At 37.7% G+C, this 25,716-nt stretch overlaps 1 protein-coding gene across 3 annotated transcripts in view; it reads right to left on the reverse strand.

Moving 5' to 3' along the window:
* The window catches only part of ITCH (itchy E3 ubiquitin protein ligase), a 146,566-nt gene that overhangs the window by 49,326 nt on the left and 71,524 nt on the right, over window positions 1–25,716 (reverse strand). For all 3 annotated transcript variants that reach the window (XM_047069359.1, XM_047069360.1, XM_047069361.1), the window contains 5 exons: window positions 22,110–22,155; window positions 6,686–6,843; window positions 5,153–5,342; window positions 2,769–2,864; window positions 1,358–1,532 (listed from right to left, as the gene is read on the reverse strand). In XM_047069359.1, the coding sequence (XP_046925315.1) occupies window positions 1,358–1,532; window positions 2,769–2,864; window positions 5,153–5,342; window positions 6,686–6,843; window positions 22,110–22,155 (665 nt within the window). The remainder of the gene's footprint in view (window positions 1–1,357; window positions 1,533–2,768; window positions 2,865–5,152; window positions 5,343–6,685; window positions 6,844–22,109; window positions 22,156–25,716) is intronic.

A 25,716-nucleotide genomic window follows, 5' to 3' on the forward strand; every position in this document is an offset into this window, starting at 1 on the left:
CCTGCTTGGGATTCTCTCTCCCCCTCTCCCTCTGCCCCTGCCCCACTTGTGCTGTCTCTTTCTCTCTCTCTCTCAAAATAAATAAATAAACATTAAAAAAAAAAAAAGATGAATTTGTCTCTATCAGTGAATGAAAACTATTATGGTGATAAGATCCAAGAAATAGATAGGAATATGGAGAAAAGAGGGAAAAATAATGCCTACAGAGGACAGGCTTTTACTCTGATGTATTCTAACAGGGATGCTACCAATGTTGGTGAAAGGGAAGAAATGGTAATGAAGCAGGTCAGCTTCTCCTGAACTCTTGGAGAGATTTTCTCCTGTTTAAGTTCTATGTATTACTCAAATAAATCCTTCTTGTTTGGCACACAGAATCAAATTTCTCCAAGAACCATTTTCCTTTCTTCAGAGAAAAGATCTGTAATACTTTATGATTTGAGAGACTGTAAAATTCCTAGCATCAAAGACTACACAATAAAATGTTAATACATTTTGGTGAACTTTTTGCTATTATTGCAATATTACTCTAAAGGAAAATATGTAAAACTTAAACCATTTCCAGAAAGGAGATGTTTGCATACCAAAGTTAATACAATTTTGAAACCAGAAAAATATATTTAGAATAATCATACAAGGAATCCAATTTCTTTAGTCTCCTAGAGCACCAATGTATTAGGTTAACTTTATTTTCATATGTTACAAAATGATTCAATTCTGTCATCAGTTCTATATAGCCACTTAACAGTCAAGTGCTCTTAGAGCCAAACCTTCAAATATTCTGATAAGCAAGGCAATATGAAATTTAAAACTGTTTTAATTCTCTTCACGCTGCTTGGGTTTATTTTTATTATTCTTTTATCCATGAATTTTAAGTTTTCCTAATTACTTTTTAGTTTTGATATTAACAAAGCAAAGGACGTTGAATGTCAGAAGTTTCAAAGAGGTAAGAATAGATCACAGGCACAGAATACTCGAGACGAGGTCTAAATATATATTTATCAACAGCAACAACTGGGTGCCATCTTACTTGTCTTTTTAGTACTTAACATTTCATATGAAGAAAAAAAGAAAGGTTAAAGTCTAGTACTCTTGGGGCGCCTGGGTGGCGCAGTCAGTTAAGCGTCCAACTTCAGCCAGGTCACGATCTCACGGTCCGTGAGTTCGAACCCCGCGTCAGGCTCTGGGCTGATGGCTCAGAGCCTGGAGCCTGTTTCCGATTCTGTGTCTCCCTCTCTCTCTGCCCCTCCCCCGTTCATGCTCTGTCTTTCTCTGTCTCAAAAATAAATAAACGTTGAAAAAATAAATAAATAAAATAAAGTCTAGTACTCTTAAATTTATAGTGTAGCAGGCTGCTTACCCCATAAATGAATCTCTGGTTAAATTGCTGCATTGCTCCTTGAAGCTGACTACGTTGGAGTTGCCACTGTTCATAGTTCCGGACAGATTCCAATGTTGGCCTCTGCCACGTTGTTGTTCTTGTGAAATGGTCAACATAATAAATACGTCCCATGTTGTCAACCCGCCGTTCCCAGCTAAATCAGGACAAAAACAACCTAATTCAACAATTATTTGTGATACAGATATGAACTGAACAGGACTTCATCTTGGCCCTGGTGCAGGATTGGTAAGATTTTACCTTAAACTACTTTTCATTTACCTGAACTCTTTTATTTTATATATATTTTTAATGGTCTTTAAGTGAATATAAAAGGAAGTTTCTAAAAATTTCTCTTAAAAGTTCTTAATATGCACCAGGTTTTAAAAACAACAATGTATATTCAGTGAGTAAGTCTCAAACAGTAATTAAGAAACAAGTTCTCATTTTCTTTCCAATGTTCTTCTGACTGTTGCAATTCTAATAGGGACACAACTTTTTCTATAAGATTACAACTACTGATCATTTCAAATGGGTGCATAATATTAAGTAAACATTAATACAATAACTTGGTGATTTCTACTTTGTTATTTATGGTTGTTTCTAATATTCTCATATTACAAAAAGTAAAATAATAAATACGTTTAATACACCAATTTTTTTTCTTCCTTGCATTTACTTCTTAGGATAAATTTCCTGGAGAGGATTACTATAGTGCATTACTATAGTTATAGATACTTCCTGCAAGAGTTGTAACTAATTTATACTACCACTTGCAATGTTATGTGGTAAAGTTTCTCTACAATCTCATCAATACTGGATATTATCTGCTAATTTAACAAGTGAAACAATACCTTTCATGTGTGTACTTGAGATTACTAGCAAGATTAAACATGTCCCCAAGTTTGCTACTGACTTCCCTTGAACACAAGTATTTTCTTCCATTTTCTAGAATGTAAATGATAAATGCTTAACATCATGTATTAATGTATCCTTTTATTGCCCCAACTATTCTACAATTACTTCACTATTATATACTAATAGCCTTTATCTTCATATATATGATAGGGGATATGATTCTTATTCAGTTAAATAATTACTCTTGATGAAACTAATTCTAAAACCCTGTGATTTGAATGAAGTATAGAAAGGGAAACTTGGAAATAGCAAGACCTATAGAATCTTGAGGTCAGAAATGAATGAAAATCAATTCAATGCTCATCATCATGCTCAGTCAATTCTCTCTCTTCTTTCTAGTTGCATCTACCACAACACAAAGAGGATACAGAAAAGGCTGAAAGGAAGAGGAAAAGTAGGGATATAAGGAAGATTTTGTACAGATATCCATAGTTCTAAATAAATACTTTTCTTCTGACTTAATTCAGATACTTACCCAGGAGGTAGAGGTTCTGGTCTATCCCACGTTGTTCTTTTTTCAATATGATCTACGTAGTAAACTCGCCCATGCTGGTCCACTCTCTGCTCCCAACTTAAACACAAAATTTAAAAGGCTGCTATAGCACTTGTCTTTGCTTTTTTCTCTTATATGACCACATTAAAGAACTGAGAAAAATAAGTATGTCAATATATAAAGAAGATACCAAAAGAATCCTGAGGATGACAAAGTAAGCTTTCTTCTGCAGAAGTATCTGCTCAAGATATTCCTTGTATTTCTTTTAAAAAAAAAATTTTTTTTTAACATTTATTTATTTTTGAGACAGAGAGAGAGCATGAACAGGGAGGGTCAAGGAAGAGGGAGACATAGAATCTGAAACAGACTCCAGGCTCTGAGCTGTCAGCACAGAGCCTGACATGGGGCTCGAACCCACAGACCGCGAGATCATGACCTGAGCTGAAGCCGGACGCTTATCCGACTGAGCCACCCAGGCGCCCCATATTCCTTGTATTTCTAAAGAGGTCTGAGGTAGATGCACTCAGGAGATAAAGTCTATCTCAATCTGATCATGGCATGTGCAAAACTTAGTGGGGAAAAAGTGCTTGTAATTAATGTTATGAAATCTGAAGAAAGACTGAGCCAAGGGCAAAGTACTATTTGCATTCCAGAAGAACTGAAATCAAAAACTAAGACTTTATCAGATGTGTCTCTGCATAGTTTAACAGACAAAGTCAATCTGGGTATTCTAGTCTCCTTGGTATGTTAATCCCCAAAGTGAGGAAGACAGGAATAAGCCATCACAGCTTAGAAGTACCAATCACTTTAGGGGCACCTCGATGGCTCAGTTGGTTAAGTGTCCAACTCTTGGTTTAGGCTGACAGCACGGAGCCTGCTTGGGATTCTTTCTTCCTCTCTCTCTGCCCCTCTCCTGCTTAAGTGTGTACACTCAAAATAAATAAACAAACTTAAAAGGAAAAAAAAAGTACCAATTACTTTGGAGAGTACCAGTTTCTGTATGGTAATCCCTTGCACAAATAACTTTCTAATTTGGGTTCCCGTGTAGGTTTTGCAAAAGGAAAATGGCCCAGCTATGCAGACAAATAATACCTGTTTAGCAATGAAAAATTTCATAAGGGTTTATTAATTTATCAGCCAATTAACTTTAATTAGATTCCAAGCTCTGGATTAATGTGAATGTCAGAATGTATATAATGTACATAAACTACTAGAGTATTATTAATTTTTAAAATAATTAGTGGAGATTAAAATGGGGTTATGAGTACTAATTTTATCAGTTTCCTAAATTATTTTTTCCATAAGCCATTTATTTATTTACTTTGAAATTTTATTTTTTATTTTTTAAAATTTACATCCAAATTAGTTAGCATATAGTGCAACAGTGATTTCAGGAGTAGATTCCTTAGTGCCCCTTACCTATTTAGCCCATCTCCCCTCCCACAACCCCTCCAGTAACCCTCAGTTTGTTCTCCATATTTATGAGTCTCCTGTTTTGTCCCCCTCCCTGTTGTTATATTATTTTTGTTTCCCTTCCCTTATGTTCATCTGTTTTGTCTCTTAAAGTCCTCATATGTGACTTTATGAGTGAAGTCATATGATTTTTGTCTTTCTCTGACTAATTTCACTTAGCATAATACCCTCTAGCTCCATCCACGTAGTTGCAAATGGCAAGATTTCATTCTTTCTGACTGCTGAGTAATACTCCATTGTATAGGTACACCATGTCTTCTTTATCCATTCATCCATTGATGGACATTTGGGCTCTTTCCATACTTTGGCTACTGTTGATAGTGCTGCTATAAACATGGGGGGGCGGTGCATGTGTCCCTTCAAAATAGCACACCTGTATCCCTTGGATAAATGCCTAGTAGTACAATTGCTGGGTAGTAGGGTAGTTCTATTTTTAGTTTGAGGAACCTCCATACTGTTTTCCAGAGTGGCTGCACCAGCTTGTATTCCCATCAGTTTCCTAAATTATTACTACTTTGCCATAATGACTTTATGACGGTCGAAAAGTATTTTAAAAAGTGGGTTTTTTTTTTCCCTGTCAAAGAGAAAGCAATCTGAATTTGGTGACTATTACTTGGCACTAGTTAACTTTCTATGGTTTAGAGTCCTTCAATAAAAAAAAACATAATAAAAATAAAAAAGTATGCCCTGGAAATGAGGAGGAGGATGACTGCTAATGTGGTGAGGTTTTTTTGTCCAGTCTGACTCTAGATATAGCCCCCCCACCCACCAAAACCAGTTACCACTGCTTGAAGATGCTTTTTTAAAGAATGAAGTTCAGTATTATGTTCCTTATTAATAAGTATATGCAGAAGCCTAAAGCAAACAAATGTTAACAAAAAACAGCTACTTACCCAGGTGGTAGGGGAGCTTGAGGTACAGTATTTAATGGCCTAGGGCCTGAGCCTCCAGATATAGTAAGAGGAATTATTAATCCAGATGTTGCTCCTTCAGATGTATTTGAATTTATATTTGTTGGTGGCAGAGAGCCTGTACTGGATCCATCACTTTCAGAAGTAGCAGATGGTGAACCATTGACAGATGCTATAAAAGATTTGTGGAAAACAACAATCTTTTATTTTCAGAAATCTAAATTCAGGATAGAATTTTAACTTAAAAAAAATTAAAAGGCAGATGACACAGAAAATTTAAGATGTGGACATGTAGGTAAAAATAAATAAAATCAACTTTTTAAAATAACTTTTTGGGTTCTATCTACTCCATGTCTCTTTACTAATTATGAAGCACATGCAAATTCTGATCTCCTGATGCCACAGAAATAAAAACTTTTAGAATAGGAAAGCATTGGTATCCCTTGGTGTTATAAATTCATTTAGTAATTTTTCAGATCCTTAAAACTGTCTTTTCTATGAAACCCTGCATATCAAAGACCAATTTTTGATGTTATGACTATTAAGCAATAGCACTGTACATAGTACATCTTCAAGAAATACCTGACAAAACAATTACCGGGAGAAGTCACCAATATTTTGACAAAGTAGTATATGATTTTAAAGACTGGGAATATATTATTAACACAATTTTTACCCCAAACAGGGGAAGATGTATAATTAAAAACAAAGTTTTTAATAAAATGATTTGTAGGGGCACCTGGGTGGCTCAGTCAGTTGAGCATCTGACTTTGGCTCAGGTCATGATCTCGCATTTCATGAGTTTGAGCCCCATATTGGGCTCTGTGCTGACAGCTCAGAGCCTACAGCCTGCTTCTGATTCTGTGTCTCCCTCTCTCTCTGCCCCTCCCCAACTAATGTTCTGTCTCTCTCTCAAAAATAAATAAACATTAAAAAGAAAATTATTTGTAGACAACCAATTTACTTTTTAATAATATTTGGTTTAATTTTTTATACATTCCCTGTCCACATACTAGCAGAGGGAAATAATAAATGATTAAAGATTCTATTCTGGCTAATCAGGGAAAATGGATATTCTACCTAGAGCTGTTAACATTTTTACTACACAAAATGTGTTCATTGGTTGTATAAATTTTGCTTCAAAATCTGAATATCATTTAGCATTGTTGGGTTACTCACCATTTACTAATTGTCTTTTTAAAGGATATAATGAGAAAAGCAACCAGATCCCTGACAATATGAATAATGCACATAGGGCTCTCATTTTATTTCTCATTTTCAATAAACCACTTGCCTCAATAGATTTTCCCTAGAAGAAAAACTTATGGAAAAGCATACCTTTGTCTACCTACAGAAAGATCATTCTGGGCCAAAATCTTAAATATAAAAATACCGCTAGAAAACCAACCTGAAAGAGTCTCCTGATTCTTATCTGAGGATCAATTCCCAAACAGAACGTTATTTATAATCACAGTACTGACAGTTACATCCCTAGTGTGTGGCTGGAATACACACCTGGTCTACGTGGGGTAGGTGGAGGTGGTCGTGAAGGTCTTGGAGGCCTAGAAGGTTTAAAACCGCCATTTGAGAGTGATGGAGAATTATTCCCATTGACCTTCCTATTTTCACCAGCCCCTGAATCCTCAGGTTCATCTGATCCATTTGGATTTGTTCTGGGTAAGAAGCGGGGAAAGGGAGGGGAAAATGAATGTTCACTGAATTTAATAAAAAACAAGACCAAAACTTAAAATTTCTGGCCGGCCTTATCAAGTACGTGAATAGCCCTTGGGTAGAGTCTTATATGTAACCCTCAGAGCCCACCCAGCAGCAAGAGTGAGGAGTTGCCTAAGGGCAACAGAAACATGTGGGACTCTTCAAAACTATTAGGTATGCTGGTTCAGATTTCAAATTAAGTCTTTGGAGGCCCTGTATAAGCAGGAACAGAGTCAAATTCTCAAAATCCCAATGCCTTAGAAAGGGCACTATTTTATTTCAAGCCCAGATAATGTCACCATAATTTTCCTGGTTTCCATTGGCCCTTAATATTCTTCAGTTTTAGGGTAGGGTTGACTGTTTTATGGCAGAAGAAAGAAGTATACTTATTTTCCAGAGACAAGGTGTTTTCTTTCCATCCCAGAAAACGGTATACAAAATGTTGAAAATTAGTGATTAGAACAGAGGTGCCCACAGACCTTTTTTAAAAGGGAGGTGTTATTTCTTCAAAGCAATGACATAAATTGAAAGAAAGAAAAGAGAGGGGAGGACAGTAATGTCAGATTGAAAGTTTTTACCACTGTCAGCTAAATATACTTGATTACTTTTCCCAGGGAAACCTAGCCATGAATTAGACAGCAGAGCGTTAGTTTAGACAGTTTGAAGAAGCCTCAGCTAAGGCTCTGCTATCTACTATCTGGTAAGCAGCAAACCACTATGCAGTATCAATCCATACTACAGTATTAATTATTCAGAATAAGCCTGAACAAAGTAATATCTAATCAATTCAAGAAATTAATATTGAGAGGCATGACCACATATTAAATCATATTCAAACTATGTTCCCCTAAAGTTTTTTAAATTTTTTAATGTTTATTCATTTCCTGAGAGAGAGAGAGAGAGAGAGTGCAACCAGGGGAGAGGCAGAGAGAGAGGGAAACACAGAATCCAAAGCAGGCTCCAGGGTCTGAGCTGTCAGCACAGAGCCCGATGCGGGGCTCAAACTCACGAACCGCAAGATCATGACCTGAGAAGTCGGTTGCTTAACCGACTGAGCCACCCAGGTGCCCCTCCCCTAAAGTTCTTTAGGGTTTTTCTACTCAAAGTATGGAACTCAAAATATGGAAAAGAAGCAAAGGCAATACACAGGAGGCTTATTAGAAAAGCACAATCTTGAGGTGCCCAGGTGGCTCAGCTGGTTGGGTGACTGACTCTTGATTTTGGCTCAGGTCATGACCTCATGTCTTGTGGGATCAAGCCCTGCATCGGGCTCATGCTGACAGTGAGGAGCCTGCTTGGGATTCTTTCTCTTCTTTCTTTGCCCCTCTTCACTCTCTCTCTCAAAATAAATAAACATTTCAAAAACGTTAAAAAAAAAAAAAAAAGAAATACACAATCTTGCACTCCTCTCCCAGGAGCCACTATATCAGAACTAGAATTTCAATAAGATCCCCAGGTGATCTGTGTGAATAGTAAGATATGACAAGACTGCCTTGTGGGTGCCTCAAATGCTTATTTTGTTTTGTTTTTTTTTTTAATTTTTTTTTAACGTTTATTTATTTTTGAGACAGAGAGAGACAGAGCACGAACGGGGGAGGGTCAGAGAGAGGGAGACACAGAATCTGAAACAGGCTCCAGACTCTGAGCTGTCAGCACAGAGCCCGATGCGGGGCTCGAACTCATGGACTGTGAGATCATGACCTGAGCCGAGGTCGGCCACTTAACCGACTGAGCCACCCAGGCGCCCCTCAAATGCTTATTTTGAATAAAAGGAACAGCTCAGTAACGGGCAGTCAGCACCTGGTTAGTGTTGACTCCTACAGGAAGGCCAAGTCACCCCAGAATATGAACTGAATGCAGGAAGAGTCAGCTTTGACACTGCTCCTCTACCCCTAGGTGCTGAGTTCCAAACCCATTTTTGAGTAGCATACCCCTTTAAGACTCTGAGTATTTGCCTCTCCATACTATTTCAACACATTACTAGTTAGTTCTTAAAAATATTAAGAACTAATTAAGGTTCTTAATGCCTTTTAGAAGGTACACAACAAATGGCAGAATGGACCAAAAGTGGGAAATTGAGGTTTCTAGCTCTGGCTCTGCTATTAAGAAGTTATTTGACCAAAGAAAAGATACTTAAATCTCCATGCACGTCAGTGCTAGTCAAGTTTCAGGTATATGTGAGGAAGGAGAAACATTCGGGACATGAGGTAAATCTGCTATGACAAAGGGGAAATCCAGAAACTGGATTCAAAAATGCAATATCCTGGGGTTGAGGATTAAAATTTTGGAGATTTCAACATCCATGCTGTTTACTCTTCTAACACAATCTGGGTAGTAGGATGACTCCTTAAATATCCTTGATACTTAGAAATTGTTCCTCCTTCCTAGGTCTTAAACTCACAAATCTCTCTACCTACAACGTTCTACTTCTTCTACCTGCCTCCCACCGTATCTTTGATTCAGTCTCATCATGGTCTTTAACCCACTCTATATTCACAGTCCATCAGCTCTCTTCAAGTCCCACTTGGGTTCCATCCCAGGGTACTACTTCTCCTAGTACCTTTCATTCCTTCACTATAGTCCAACATCCCCTAACCCCAAACAATCTTTTCATTACAACTAATCCTTCATTTACTTTTTCTACTACTATTCTCAGGGGCCAACAAGTAATAATAAATAATGTTCCAGGTGCAAAATCAGGTCTATTTTAGCAGAGTAAATAAACTAGGTAAAATACCAAATTAAAGGAGTAGACTGTTCTATAAAGGTCCTCATAAATTTCCCACTGTGCCCAATAAAGAAAAGTCTGTAGGGATGCCTGGGTGGCTCAGTCAGTTAGGCATCTGACTTTGGCTCAGGTCATGATCTCACAGCTTGTGAGTTCGAGCCCTGCATCGGGCTCTGTGCTGACAGCTTGGAGCCTGGAGCCTGCTTCAGATTCTGTATCTCCCTCTCTCCCTCTGCCCCACCCTTGCTTGCTCTCTGTCTCTCAAAACTGAGTAAACATTAAAAAATTTAAAAAAAAGAAAGAAGAAAGAAAGAAAAGTCTGTAGATTTTCACTACCAATGTCTAATAAGATAAAGTCTTTTCTTCCCTCCTGTTAGTGTATGTGCCGCCAAAGTGAGCACCTTTTTTCCTGTTAAAAAGAAGAAATCACAGCTCAAATCTCCTAGGAGCTAAAAAACTGGAAATGACAGAGGACTATGACAGCCTACACCACAGGTTCATTGGGATTGGTGTATTAATATTAAAATTAATACTAATAAAAATTAATAGTAATTTGGTAGGGCAAAGGACTTTTACTAGGTGCTGTACAATTAAAGAGACTTAGGCAAAAGACAAAAAGAAATTAAAACTGTTTCTTCAGTCTCCATCTTTTTATACTGGCAGGCATCAGTTTCCTATAGCTTGCTCATTTTAGAGACTGAGACAAAAGCTACAGTTGACCTTATTTAACAACTTCAACTGGACTATACATACTGCTTGGAAATCAACCATTTTCTACATATTAAATCTACTTTTGACCACATTTCCAATCTGTAGATGACCGTCATCCTGCCTCTTCCCTAACATGATGATTATCTGCTATCCTTCAATTGTCTCATCTACCTTAAACCTTCTCCGTTTCAAAGGGGAGGTAGGTGCCATGTCCAGCTGAGAAGGTGGCAGAAGCCCCTGAGACAGCCCAAGAAGATGAACAAGGAAGATAAAACACTCAAGCAGAAACAGAAAGAAGAAAAGAAACTCAAGGAACTAAAATCAAAGGCTGCAGGGAAGGGCCTACAGGTGGAATTAAGAAATCTGGAAAGATTTCTAAGCCTGGATGGCTTAGTCAGTTGAGTTCCAACTCCTGATTTTGGCTCAGGTCAATGATCACAGGGTTGTGGGATTGAGCCCCATGTAGGACTCCATGCTCAGCGTGAAGCCTGCTGAGATCCTTCCCCCTTCCTTCCCTCCCCCCCCCCACAACCTTCTCCCCTGCTTGAACTCTCTTAAACAAAAAAGGGAAAAAAAGGAAAGAAACCTGACAAAAAGTAACCTGTTCTTGTGCCTGAGGCAATGGTGTTCCTTAATTCTATTCCTGTTTAAACATCTGAATTCCCTGTCTGTTACAGCATCTATTGCCAACTATAGCTAGGATGAAGTGTTGTCTTAGTTCCTATTGTACATTTAAGAATAAACTTTCATTAAAAAAAGGAAAAACCAATCAAAAAAAATTTCTCTGTGCTCTTATCATCTTCATTTATTTGTTTCCCCTCTTGGGGGAAAAATGTCTCTTCACTACTTCAAGGCTAATTTGTCTTTGTGTTTTTGATTTCAGCCTGTATCTTCTAGGACTTTCCATCATCATTTAACACCTTTCTTCTATCTTCCATCATCTTCCTTCTTCCAGATCTTTTCTCTCGGTTCATAAACACAATCAAACCCCTCAACCTAAAACACTTCCTCAATCCTAACTGCTCTTCAAAACAGTTCTTTCTTTTTTCCTTCATTATAACTTTTTGTATTTATGCTAAAGAACTTAGTATATTTTAGTTTTTCAAAGACTTTCACTTTTCAAAGTGAAAAACAACTTCTAATCATAAAATAAAAATCACCTTCAGTCCTGCCTTCTGGAGATCATTACCATTAAGACATGGAACTATCTCTTGCCAGTCCTATTTCACCGGCTCTGTATGTAATCATACAATGTTTCCTATCTTGAGCAAATGTTTGTTTTATTACTCATTATATACTGGGCATTTTCCCCAAATTATTAAAAAAACATTTATAATATCTAATGACCATAGAAAATTCTAATACATAGAAATATCATCTAATCATTTTCTTTTCTTTTGGTGGGGGAAGAGGAGGTAATTCCTATTTCCTACAGAAAGTCAGAATAGAACACCTGGGTTAAAGTATACAAATATCTTGAAGATATTTTAATATTTAATTTAATATTACTAAAAATATTTTCAAAGATAATAATCTGTTCTCCCATCAGCTAGTTATGAAAATGTCCACTTCACCATAAAGTATTTAAATATTTTGAAGTCTTTACTAATTTGGTAAATAAAAATGTTAATGTTCAACAATATTTCATTTATAAGCCATTAGAGTTTCTTCTTCCATGAATTGTATACATCTTTTATACATTTTTCTGTTATAAGAGAATAGTTCTACTTATTATTTGTAAGATCCTTTTATAATCTGAGGATATCAATTTATCGCTTTTCATATTGGTTAAGTATCTGTCATCCGCTTTTAATTCTATATTTGAAAATACACAGAGGAACTAGCTGGGGTTGAAAACAGATTAGAATCCCTTTTTGTGGAGACAAAAGAAGTAAAAGCTAGTCAGGATGAAATTAAAAATACTGTAACTGAGCTGCAATCTTGAATGGATGCCACGGTGGGAAGGATGGATAAAGCACAGCAGCGAATCAGTGATATGGAGGACAAACTTATGGAGAATAATGAAGCAGAAAAAAAGAGGGAGACTAAGGCAAAAGAGCATGATATAAGAATTAGGGAATTTAGTGACTCATTAAGGAAAAACATCGGAATCATAAGAGTCCCAGAAGATGAAGAGAGAGAAAAAGGGGTAGATGGTGTATGTGAGCAAATCATAGTGGAAAACTTTCCTAACTTGGGAAAAGACACAGACATCAAAACCCAGGAGGCACAGAGAACTCCCATTAGATTCAACAAAAACCGACTATCATCAAGGCATATTATAGTCAAATTCACAAAACAGGCAAGGAAAAGAATCATGAAAGCAGCAAGGGAAAAAAAGTACTTAACCTACAAGAGAAGACAGATCAGGTTCACAGCAGACTTATCCACAGAAACTTGGCAGCCCAGAAAGGAGTGGTAGGATATATTCAATATGCTGAATCGGGAAAATGTGCAGCCAAGAATTCTTTACCCAGCAAGACTGTCATTCAAAATAGGAGAGATAAAAGTTTCCCAGACAAACAAAAACTAAAGGAGTTCATGACCACTAAACCAGCTCTGCAAGAAATTTTAACAGGGATTCTCTCAGGGTAGTAAAGATTGGGGAAAAAAACCAAAAAACAAAAACAAAAAAAACCCTAAAAAGACCAAAAGCAACAAAGACTAGGAAGGACCAGAGACCACCACCAGAAACTCTAACTCTACAGGCAACATAATGGCAATAAATTCATACCTTTCATACTCACTCTAAACATCAATGGACTAAATGCTCCAATCAAAAGACACAGGGTAATAAAACGGAAAAGAAAACAAGATCCATCTATACGCTGTTTACAAGAGACCCATTTTAGACCTAAAGACACCTTCAGATTGAAAGTAAGGGGATAGAGAACCATCTATCATGCTAATGGTCGCCAAAAGAAAGCCGGAGTAGCCATACTTATATCAGACAATCTAGGTTTTAAAATAAAGGCTGTTAACAAGAGATGAAAAAGGGAATTATATCATAATTAAGGGGTCTATCCAACAAGATGTAACAATTGTAAACATTTATGCTCCAAATGTGAAAGTACCCAAATATATACATCAATTAATCACAAACATAAAGAAACTCATTGATAATAATACCATAATAGTAGGGGACTTCAACACCCCACTTACAGCAATGGACAGATCATCTAAATGAAAATCAACAAGGAAACAATGGCTTTGAATGACACACTGGACTGGATGGACTTAACAAATATATACAGAACATTTCATCCTAAAGCAGCAAAATACACATTCTTCTTGAGTGCACATGGAACATTCTCCAGAATAGATCACATACTGGAAAATAAAATGCACAGAAGAGCTTTATATTCCTATATAATCAAATTTATTCAGAAATAAGTTCACTATTCACATTTTCTCCTAAAGGTTTTATAATTTAATTTTTTTGAACTCAATTTTCTTTTAAATTTTTTAAGTTTATTTATTTTGAGACAGAGACAGCATGAATGGGGGGAGGGGCAGCGAGAGAGAATCCCAAGCTGGTTCCGCGCTGTCAGCACAGAGCCCGATGTGGGGCTCAAACCCATGAAGCCGTGAGATCATGACCTGAGCCAAAACCAAGAGCTGGGTTAACTGACTGAGCCACCCAAGCACCTCTGAACTCAATTTTAAAGTCAACCTGGAATCTACTCTGATCTTGGACAAGATAAAGCTCTAACTTGATTTTTTCTTTTTCCATATATAGCCAGTTTTCCTTGGCTTAATTAGTCTAGTATCTCATTCTCTTCTGCAGTATTTGACAGCATTAAATACTCCATCTTTTAAGTTGGTTTACTTATTTTGGGAGAGTGCGTGTGCAAGGGGGGAAGGGGCAGAGAAAGAGAGGGGCAGAGAGAATTACAAGCAGACTCAGAGCTGTCTGCACAGAGTCCACTGTGAGGCTCTATCTCACGAACTGTGAGATCATGACCTGAGCCAAAATCAAGAGTCAGAAGCTTAATCAACTGAGCCACCCAGGTGCCCCAATTACCTCATCTTTTAAAACCATTTTCTCTTAACTTCTTCGAGTTAATCTTGTATGCCCACTTCTAACCATCTCTTCTTCAATTTGTCTTCTTCCTCCCATTCACTAAATATAGGTTCCTATGGTTCTGTTCTGAATTTTTCCCTAGAGTCTCAAATTTTATGATTTCAAAGATCATCTCTAAAACGGTTCCCAAATCCAATCACTTATCCTTGTTGCATTCCCATCCTCTGGTACCAAATTATCAACTAAATGCAGGAGATCTAGAATAATTCTCCAATTGTAAGGCTAGTATTCCTCTCATGGTCTGATTCTATGGTGGCACTGCTATCCTCCCAGGCAACTTGACTTTTCTTCTCTCCTGTTCCTCTTGATGCTTAATACCTAAGTCTCACTGATTTCACTTCCACATTCTCTCCCTACTCTTCTACCACCATTGCCCCAGTTCTAACCCTCCTTATTGCTCACTGTATTACTATACAACTTCCCACATAGGTCTCCCCCACCTTCACTCGCCACCAGATAATACAAGCTATACACGATTACCAAATAAAATAAATTTCCTATGGAGTTTTGATCATGCCAATGCCCCAAATACTTTTAGAGACCTTCCTCTCCACAGAAGGATTCTATGAGCCTATACAGGCATACCTCAGCAGTATCAGTTCTAGACCACTGCAATAAAGTCAATATTTTTGTTTCCCAGTGCATATAAGTTATGTTTACACTATACTGCAGTCTATTAAATGTGCAATAGCCTTATGTTTAAAAAAAATTTTACTTACCTTAATGTAAAAATACTTTGTTACTAAAAAAATCCTACCCATCATCCACACTGAATGTGATTCAAGTCTTAATCTCCTTGCTAGTGGAGGGTCTTGCCTTGATATTGATGGTTGCCGACTGATCAGGGTGGTGGTGGTTGCTGAAGGTTGGGGTGGCTGTGGCAATTTCTTAAGAAAACAATGAAGTCAGCCACAACAATTGATTCCTCCTTTCAGAAAAGATTTCTCTGTAGCAATGCTGTTTGATAGCATTTTACTGAAGTAGAACTTCTTTCAAAATTGGAGTCCATTCTCCTAAAACCTGCTGCTGTTTAATCAATTGAGTTTGTGTAATATTCCAAATCCTTTTTGTCATTTCGACAATCTGCACAGCTTCTTTACTAGGAATAGATTTGATCCTAAGAAACCCCTTTCTTGAACTCATCCATAAGAAACAACTCCTCATCCATTTAAGTTTTGACATGAGATTGCAGCAATTCAGTCATATCTTCAGGTTCCACTAATTCTGGCTCTCGCTATTTTTGCCACATCTGCAATTACTTCCTCCACTGAAGTCTCAAACCCCTCAAAGTCACCCATGAGAACTGGAAAAATTTTTTTTCCAACTCCTGATAATGTTGATATTGTGACCTCCTCCCATGAATCACAAATGCTCTTAATGGCATCTAGAATGGTTAATCCTTTCCAGAAAGTTATTACTTTGCCCAGATCCATAAGAGAAATCACTACCTACAGCAATCATAGCCTTAAGAAATGTATTTCTTAAATAATAAAACTTGAGAGACAAAATTATCCCTTGATCCATGGGCTGCAGAATGGATGCTGTATTAGCAGGCATGAAAACCTTAACCTTGTTACACATCAGCATCAGAGCTCTAGGTGACCAGACGCATTGCCAATTAGCAGTAACATTTCCAAGAATCTTTTTTCTGAGTAGTAAGTCTCAACAGGGGGCTTAAAATATTCAATAAACGTTGTAAACAGATGTGCTATCATCCAGGCTTTGTTGTTCTATTTACAGAGCACAGGCAGAGTAGATTTAGCATAATTCTTAAGGGCCCTAGGATTTCTGGAATGGTCACTGAGCACTGGCTTCAACTTAAAGTCAGCAGCTGCAATAGGCCCTAGCAAGCCAGTCAGCCTATCCTTTGAAGCCAGGCATTAACCTTCTCCTCTCCAGCTATGAAAGTCTTAGATGGCATCTTCTTCCAATATAAGGCTGTTTCATCTACACTGAAAATCTGTTGTTTAGTGTAGCCACCTTCATTAATTAGCTACATCTTCTTGATAACTTGCTGCTTCATCTTGTACTTTTATGTAAACAGAGATTGTTTCCTTCCTTAAACCTCATGAACCAACCACTACTGGCTTCAAATTTTCTTCTGCAGTTTCCTCACCTCTCTCAGCCTTCACAGAATTGAAGAGAATTAGAGTCTTGCTCTGGATTAGGTTTTGGCTTAAGGGAATGTTGTAGCTGGTTTGATCTATCCAGACCACTGAAACAGTCTCCATATCAACAGTAAGTCTGTTTTCTTACCATTTGTGTGTTCACTGAAATAGCACTTTTAATTTCAAGAACTTTTCCTTTGCACTCACAACTTAGCTAGCTGTTTGGCACAAGAAGCCTAGCTTCTGGCCTATCTAGGCTCTCAACATGCTTTCCTCACTAAGATTAATCATTTCTAGCTTTTCATTTCAAGTGAGAGACATGCTATTCTTCCTTTCACTTCAGCACTTAAAGACCACTGTAGGGTTATTAACTGGCCTAACCGTTGTGACTCAGGGAACAAGGAGGCCCAAGGAGAGGGATGGGGAACAGCCTATCAGTGGAGCAGTTAAAACACCCACAACATTTATCAGTTAAGTTCACTGTTGTATATGGGCAGAGTCTGTGGTGCCCCCAAACAATTACAATAGTAACATCAAAGATCACTGACCACAGATTACCATTACAAACATAATAATGACAAAGTTTGAAACAGAGCAAGAATTATCAAAATGTGAGAGAGACACAAGTGAATGTTATTAAAAATAATGGCACATTGGGGCACCTGGGTGGCTCGGTTGGTTGAGCGTCCGACTTCGGCTCAGGTCATGATCTCATGGTCTGTGAGTTCAAGCCCTGCGTCGGGCTCTGTGCTGACAGCTCAGAGCCTGGAGCCTGTTTCGGATTCTGTGTCTCTCTCTCTCTCTGCCCCTCCCCTGCTCATGCTCTGTCTCTCTCTGTCTCAAAAATAAACAAACGTTAAAAAAAAATTAAAAAAAAGAAAATAATGGCACTGACAGATTTGCTCAATGCAGGGTTCCCACAAACCTTTAGTTTGTTTAAAAAAAAAAAAATCAAAATATCTGCAAAGCACAAAATGAGGGATACCTATATTTACAAACCAAAACCTCCATCTGGCCCCAACCTATGTAACACTAAAAATAACTAACACTTTAGGTCGCAGTAAAGCATGACAATTATGAGTTCAGGCTCTGAAGGTAAGGCAATTGCAGGTTCAACTGTGCCACTACACTATTAACTCAGGCAAGTTCCTTTCCCTTTCTTAGGCTTAGTTTTCTTATCACCCATAAAAATGATCCATACCTATCTACCTCACAAAAGTGTTTAAGATTAAGTGAAATGACAGGAAACATGCTCATACTGCCTGACATAGAAGAGACAACAAATATTAACTAATGGATTCTACTCTCAAATTCACCACCTACCATTTTCCCCTTTCAATTACCCTATTTTTAGCTAGACACTGTGAGTGAAGATTTCTAACAACACACCCTATGTTGTTCCCCATCTCTATAACTGTTTTTCTTCCTTCCACCTAGAACCCCTTCCCCTGTCCAATTTCCCAAGGCATGCAAAACCAAATTACAACTATGCTTTATGGTCTTAGGTCAAATGCTATTTCTTCCATGAAGCTTACATAATTTTGGTTTATATACTGATTTACATTTTTTTTTAATTTTTATTTATTTTTGAGACAGAGAGAGAGCATGAGCAGGGGAGGGGCAGAGAGAGAAGAAGACACAGAATCCGAAGCAGGCTCCAGGCTCTGAGCTATCAGCACAGAGCACGACGCGGGGCTCGAACTCACAGACTGTGAGATCATGACCTGAGCTGAAGTCGGACGCTCAACTGAATGAGCCACCCAGGCGCCCCCTGATTTACATTTTTTAAAACCATCATGTATTATTTTCTAGTAATAAAAACAGTTCGAGAAGAAACAAAATTCAAACTAGTTCTGAAGTAAAAGAGCATAAGATTAAGGCAGAATGACAATTCTGTAAGCCTAGATTTTCAAGAAATAGACTTCATTACATAACTGAAAAAATTTCCCAAAACAGTTTGTTGTAATCTAAGAAATACCTGTAAGTCTAACCATAGTGTTTCTCAAAGTGTATGGCGTGGTCTAACACTATAGGCATCACCTGGAAACTTCTGAGAAGTGCAAATCGTAGGCCCAAACGTAGACCTAACAAATTGGGAACTGGAGATAAGACCGTAATCTGTGGTTGAACAAGTCTTCCAAGTGATTCTGATACACTCTGAAGTTTGAGAAACATAGCCATACTAAAAGAGCACTGGTGGTTTATTTTAGTTCTTTTAGTAAATGGGTGTGAAACTAAAACTTGAAATGGATTTTGAAAACGTGGAAACCTATACACTGTATAGAATTGTCAGTGTGAACTCACCACCTCCATTATCTTTAAAAGGAATTAGCTACTAATTACATGCTACTATGGCTTTGTTCCTCTGCTCCCCATTCTTATAAACCTCTGTTTATCTCACCATGCATATATATCTAACTTATACATAAGCCCAGATGTTTATGGACAGGATAAAGAACCCTGGAGAACCAAGATGCTAATACAGTAAGGTCCTAACAGCCAATAAAGTACTTCTAACAACAAAATCTTAAATACTAGGTGCCAATCATCTTGAACTTCATAAAAATGACAGAAGACAATGTTGAATAATATAGGACATCCAGACATGCTACAGAGGAAAGCAGACTAACAAGACTATATTCACAGTATACAATAGGGCCTGAATTAGGACAAAAAGGTAATGTAACCTAAAGTTGTTTAGTATCTTCCTAAATGATAACTGGGCAAGAAATTGGAGGGGAGGGGCACAAAACCCTTGTTCACTGGGTATATACTGCCCTGCTTTTTAGTCTTATAGTTATGAAGTAAGCAAATAAAAGCAAAGGGAAAAAGCCAGTCATGGCCATGATCATTGTGTAGTAACATTTAACAGCATTTGACAGTTTACAAAATGCTTTTCAAACCCATCATCTCAGAGATACACTCTCTGGAGTAAAAGCTAACATAAAGGAATTCATACTTAACACAAAAGACATGCTTAAAGATTATTCTGGCAGTCTCAGAAACCTCAAAGACACTATTCCTCAGATTACTACTTCACTTGGGTAGAAGCATTGATTAAATAAATGGCATGAAGCTAGGGTTCCAGGAATGCCTTTGTAAGACATTTACAGTTGACTAGAGTGGTTTCATAAAGCACTTTAAGAATGAGACTTGTAGGAGTAACTAGCTAGCTCAGTCAGTAGAGCATGCGACTCTTGATCTTGGGATACTAAGTTTGAGCCCCACGTTGGGTATAGAGAGTACTTTAAAAAAAAAATAGAAAAATTAAAAATAATGAGATTTGTAAAAAGAAAGAGTGACTTAAATGAACCTTTCTTGTTTTTAAATTGTATTTATTTTGAGAGAGCAAGAGAGAGAGGGAGGGAGGGAAAGGAAGGGAGAGAGGGAGAGAAGAGAGGGAGAGAAGAGAGAGAGGGAGAGAAAATCCCAAACAGGTTCAATACTGTCAGCATGGAGCGCAACAAGGCAGGATTTGATCCCATAAACCGTGAGATCATGACCTGAACTGAAATCAAGAGTCAGCCAACTGAGCCACCCAGGCGCCCCTTAACTGAACCTTTCAATGAGCATACAAAATTCTATGACATTCTCACTTATTAATGGAAAAAGATGGGTTTATTATATAAAATAGGAGTTACCTGATGAACACAAACTGAAATATTAAAACATTATGGAGAAAATTTCAGGAATTCAAAACTCTAATTAAACATAAAACTAAGGGGAGGCACAAGAGGCTAGAGTTGTCTCCCCGTCTACAGAGATACATATATTTCTTTTCTATTGCTTTTTAATCACACTGAGAAATAAAAGCAGTTATTATTCCGTGGACAAGATGTTACTAGTCCTTAATATTCCACCTCTTCAGAGATTAGTATAAGAGATGAGTTTTTGTCACAGGAGTGACTCTGAAAGGAGATCTCTATTAGATAAAAGAGAATAGCTTTACACACTTTAATTTTCCCAAAGATCTTGGTGAGTTGTCTTTTTTTAACTTTATTATAAAATTTCCCATAAATCACAAAAGTAGACAAACTAGTAGCACAAATTCCCTATCAACTCAGTTTCAACAACCATTAACATTTTGTTCTACTTGCTCCACCTCTCCTCTCCTGCCACCACCTAACACGTTAATACCCCATCTTTAAGGGTATTTTCCCTTATGTTCTGTGATACTTCTACACTTCTCTTCTGATCATGACTTCTGTGGTTCATCATCTTCCTACCCACTGTTTACTCAGTTTGGGAAAAAGGAGGAATCCAATGGGATTTTGTAACTCTCTAAGATATGTTACTTACTGCCTTAAGACTAGGAACATCTCCTTTTCTAAATTTATCTCCCATTATCAGTTTTCTAGCATAACACTAAACACCTAAATGTTTAAATCAGTTAACACTCAAGGCATTCAACACTTTTTAGGCCCTAGATGTCAAGGCAGATAAGCCCATGAAAGTGGTGAATCCACTGGCACCTGGCTGCCTCAGTCAGAAGAGTATACGACTCTTGATCTCAGGATTGTGAGTCTGAGCCCCACACTGGGTATAGAGATAACTAAAAGAAATAAATAAACTTAAAAAAAAAAAAGTGCTGAATCTAGGGTTAGAGTGAACAACTGGTACAAATCACTGCTCCTTTCAACAAAGGCTCAGAAGATACCATAGATGGTGACGACCTTCCCATATACCCAAAGCTTATAACCCAGCTTTTCTAGAAAAAAAAATTTAACAGTCCAGTGATGGCCCTGGGATTCTGAACTCCTTGCCTTTGAAAAAGTGCAAATATATTCACTTTCAATAAGCTGAAGGAAATATTAGCAATTTGGGTATCCCTGGGCTACTCCAAAGAACTGCAGTCAAATAAGCAAAGTATTTTGAAACATTCATAAATATTTCCTTTCTTACTTTGAGCCCTAAATTTCTTTTTAAAGATTTTATTATCTAAGTAATCTCTATACCCAACATGGGCTCAAACTCACAACCCCACGATCAAGAGCTGTATGCTCCACCAACTGAGCCAGCCAGGTGCCACTGAGTCCTGAATTTTTTTTTTTTTTTAAATTTACATCCAAATTAGTTAGCATATAGTGCAACAATGATTTCAGTAGATTCCTTAGTGCCCCTTACCCATTTAGCCCACCCCCCTCCCACAACCCCTCCAGTAACCCTCCGTTTGTTCTCCATATTTAAGAGTCTCTTCTGTTTTGTCCCCCTCCCTGTTTTTATATTGCTTCCCTTCCCTTGTGTTCATGTGTTCTGTGTCTTAAAGTCCTCATATGAGTGATGTCATAGGATATTCATCTTTCTCTGACTAATTTCGCGTCGCATAAATACCCTCTAGTTCCATCCACGTAGTTGCAAATGGCCAAGATTTCATTCTTTTTGGTTGCCGAGTAACACTCCATTGTATATATATACCACATCTTCTTTATCCATTCATCCGTCGATGGACATTTGTGAACCCTAAATTTTCTGACATTTCTTTATTCTTGTATCAGTCTAAACTTTTGCTTTAGTCAAACTAAAGTTCTGACTAAAATGGTTATTTATTCTCCCTGGTCTCTTCTTATATTCTTTGGTGAACAAGTGAAATCTTACCTTGCTTCATCCTTCGGTCTAGAGCCATCATCATTCTGTGAAGCACCTTGAACATCAATAAAATTTACACAGAAAATGAGTTTCAAAAAGTGATTTTCACCTTTTTCCTAAACAGGCAAAGCATTTTATTAAATCTTGTAGAACACACTATAACTTAAATTCCAACATGATATTTAAAGGAAAAATGTGATAAAATGTTCATATGATTGAGATTAAAAAATGTTTACCAAAATTTTGCGCAAATGCTTTTTAGGTCTAGGAGATGCTAATTAGTCAAGGTATTATTACTGATGTCCTACTTCTGCCTTTTAAAATATATATTTGCTTGGTTCTAATTCAAATCTAATATTTTAGCCATCTTTTATATTCCAAATACCTCACACAAAATACTGATAACCAGCAGGATAAGGAATAAAACAGATTCTGAAAACAGAAAAACCAGTAACATCTCTCTTATGCAAGGGCCTGGCAAATAACTTCAAGAAAAGGAAAGGTACCAACTAATCTCAAGTGGCAAATTAATGCCACAAATTTCACACTTTCTTCAAATTTCATTCATGCAAAATAACCTGAGGATTCAGTAAGGGTCTGTGCACTATAAAAACATTAGACAGTAGGCACACTGATTGCAGCAAAAATAACAGACAGAGAAGGAAATACTGTAAAATGCAGAAACAAGAACTCAAGTTTATCAGTCTATTTTAAGTTAGTTAAAGAATAATAAATAGTCCCTAGGGCGTCTGGGTGGCTCAGTCAGTTAAGCATCTGACTTTAGCTCAGGTCATGATCTCATGGTTCATGGGTTCAAGCCCTACATTGGGCTCTGTGTTGACAGCTCAAAGCCCGGAGCCTGCTTCTGTGTCTCCCTCTCTCTCTGCCCTTCCCCCACTCGTGCTCTGTCTGTCTCTCTCTCTCTGTCTCTCAAAAATAAACATTAAAAAAAAAAAGGCCCTGGGGCGCCTGGGTGGCTCAGTCAGTTGAGCGTCCGACTTCAGCTCAGTTCATGATCTCACAGTTCATGGGTTTGAGCTCCACATCAGGCTCTGTGCTGACCGCTTGCTCAGAGCCTGGAGCCTGCTTCAGATTCTGTGTCTCCTCTCTCTGCCCCTCCCCCACTCACACTTTGTCTCACTGTTTCTCAAAAATAAATAAATGTAAAAAAAAATTTTTTTTAAGTCCCCAAATACATAGTTTTAAACAGTGAAATCATCACTACATTACTCCAAACCATAATTAATAGATTAATTTCATTTAAAAAATGCTGAATCACCACTACACTATACCATACTCAGCAAGGCTGCCAGGAATATCATCTTGTCTAAAAATATTACATTAAAAAAAGTAGGGGGTATAAAAGGTACAGCATAAGGAATATAGTCAATAATATTTTAATAGTGTTGTTTGGTGACTGACTGTAGCTATACTTGCAGTGAGCACAGCATAATATACAGATTTGTCCAATCAGTAGGTTGTACACCTGAAACTAGTGTAACTTTGTGTGTCAACAATCCTTCAATTAAAACAAAAAGCTTACCAAAAATAAGAAAGTACAAGTGGATAACCAGACAATATGGTATACGTATGCAATGGAAAACTATCAGTAATAAAAAGGAACAAATAATTGAATTGTGCTATGTCGTGGATGAACCCGAAAAACCCTGTGCTAATAAGTAAAAGAAGTCTGACACAAAAGACCACACACATTGTACCATTCCCATTTATATGAAATGTCCAGAAAACACAAATTTTTGGAAACAAAATAGATTAGTGGTTGCCTAGGGCTAGAGGTGGGAACAGAATTTCCTGTAAATAAGAGGATCTTACCAGGGGGATGAAAATGTTCTAATCCTGATTTACAGTAATGGTTGGGTCACTCAGTTAAATTACTAAGAATTATTAAACTGGATATTTGCAATGAGTGAATTTTATGAAATATAAATCTCAATAAAGCTGTTAAAAATGGCTCAAACCCATGAGCTGTGAGATCATGACCTGAGCCAAAGTCGGCCACTTAGCTGACTGAGCCACCCAGGAGTCCCTAAAAAAATTTTTTTAATGTTTATTTTTGAAAGAGAGAAAGAGCACAAGTGGGGAAGGGGTAGAGAAAGAGAGGGAGAGAGAGAATCCCAAGCAGGTTCCATGCTATCAGTGCAGAGCCTGACTTGTGGGGCTCAATCCCACCAACTGTGAGATCATGACCTAAGCTGAACATGACCTGAGCTGAAATCAAGAGTCGAACGTTTAACTGACAGCCACACAGGCACCCCTGAAAAGAGTACATTTCAGTCTTACAAGAATTTTTAATTTTTTAATGTTTATTTATTTTGGGAGAGAGAGAAAGAAACAAAAGAGAGAGAGAGAGAGAGAGAGAGCGCGTGCGACAGAGCGTGAGCAGGGAAGGGGCTGAGAGACCAGGAGACAGAATATGAAGCAGACTCCAGACCCTGAGCTGTCAGCACAGAGCCTGATGCGGGGTTCAATTCCACTAACCACGAGATCATGACCTGAGCCAAAGTCAGACGCTTAACTGGCTGAGCTACCCAGGAGCCCCTACAAGAATTATTTTTATATGGAATATATTGCCTCAAATAGCTGATGAGACATAAATGAAATCAGGAAATGAAATTTAAAAATCCAGCACAAGTTACTAAAATTAATCAATTAGTATCCCACTTTTCTCAAAAATTAAGAAAACCAGTGCATCAGAGTGGCTCAGTTGGTTAAGCATCCAACTCTTGGTTTGGGCTCAGGTCATGATACCATGGTTTGTGAAATCGAGCCCTGCACTGGGCTCTGTGCTGACAGCACAAAGCCTGCTTGGGATTCTCCATCTCTCCTGCCCAGCATGCACATGCTTACGCTCTCATGGTCTCTCTCAAAATAAATAAATAAACTTAAAAAAAAAATCTGGAACATTCCATTTAAATCTACCAATAAGTGACACTTCTAAACTTTTTCATTTATTACAAAAAGCACAGTATTTAATCACAGACTCTGAGGCCAAACTGCCTGACTTTATATTGTAGCTTCATCATGTACTAACATTGTGACTTCAGAAAAGTACACTTGCCTTTCCTGTGCCTTTTACCACTTATAAAATGGGGACAATAATGATACCTACTTCACAGAATAGTTGTGAGGATTACACGTAAAGATTTAGAACAGTGCCCAGCACATAAGCACTCCATAAATATTAGCTATTACTGTTTCTCAAAATTACATTTCATTTAGAAGTACAAAGGCCATTTTCATCCACTCAATACAGAGGTGAGGTCATAACTATGAAATTTTTTTAAGTGTTTATTCATTTTTTGAGAGAGGGAGAGAGACAGAGTGAGAGTGGGGGAGGGGCAGAGAGAGAGGGAGACATGGAATCTGAAGCAGGCTCCAGGTTCTGAGCTGTCAGCACAGAGTCCAACATGGGGCTCAAACTCACAAACTGAGAGATCATGACCTGAGCTGAAATTGGACACGTAACCAACTAAGCCACCCAGGTGCCTCAAATGGCATAAATTATACAGACCTAATTCTGTGCTTCCAGAGAATAGTTTTTAAAAAAGGCACAAGGGGCGCCTGGGTGGCACAGTCGGTTAAGCGTCCGACTTCA

The sequence above is a fragment of the Lynx rufus genome, unplaced genomic scaffold, assembly GCF_022079265.1.
Source record: "Lynx rufus isolate CCGP_SWC_20201006 ecotype Redwood Valley unplaced genomic scaffold, mLynRuf1.p SCAF_8, whole genome shotgun sequence".
NCBI lineage: Eukaryota > Metazoa > Chordata > Mammalia > Carnivora > Felidae > Lynx > Lynx rufus.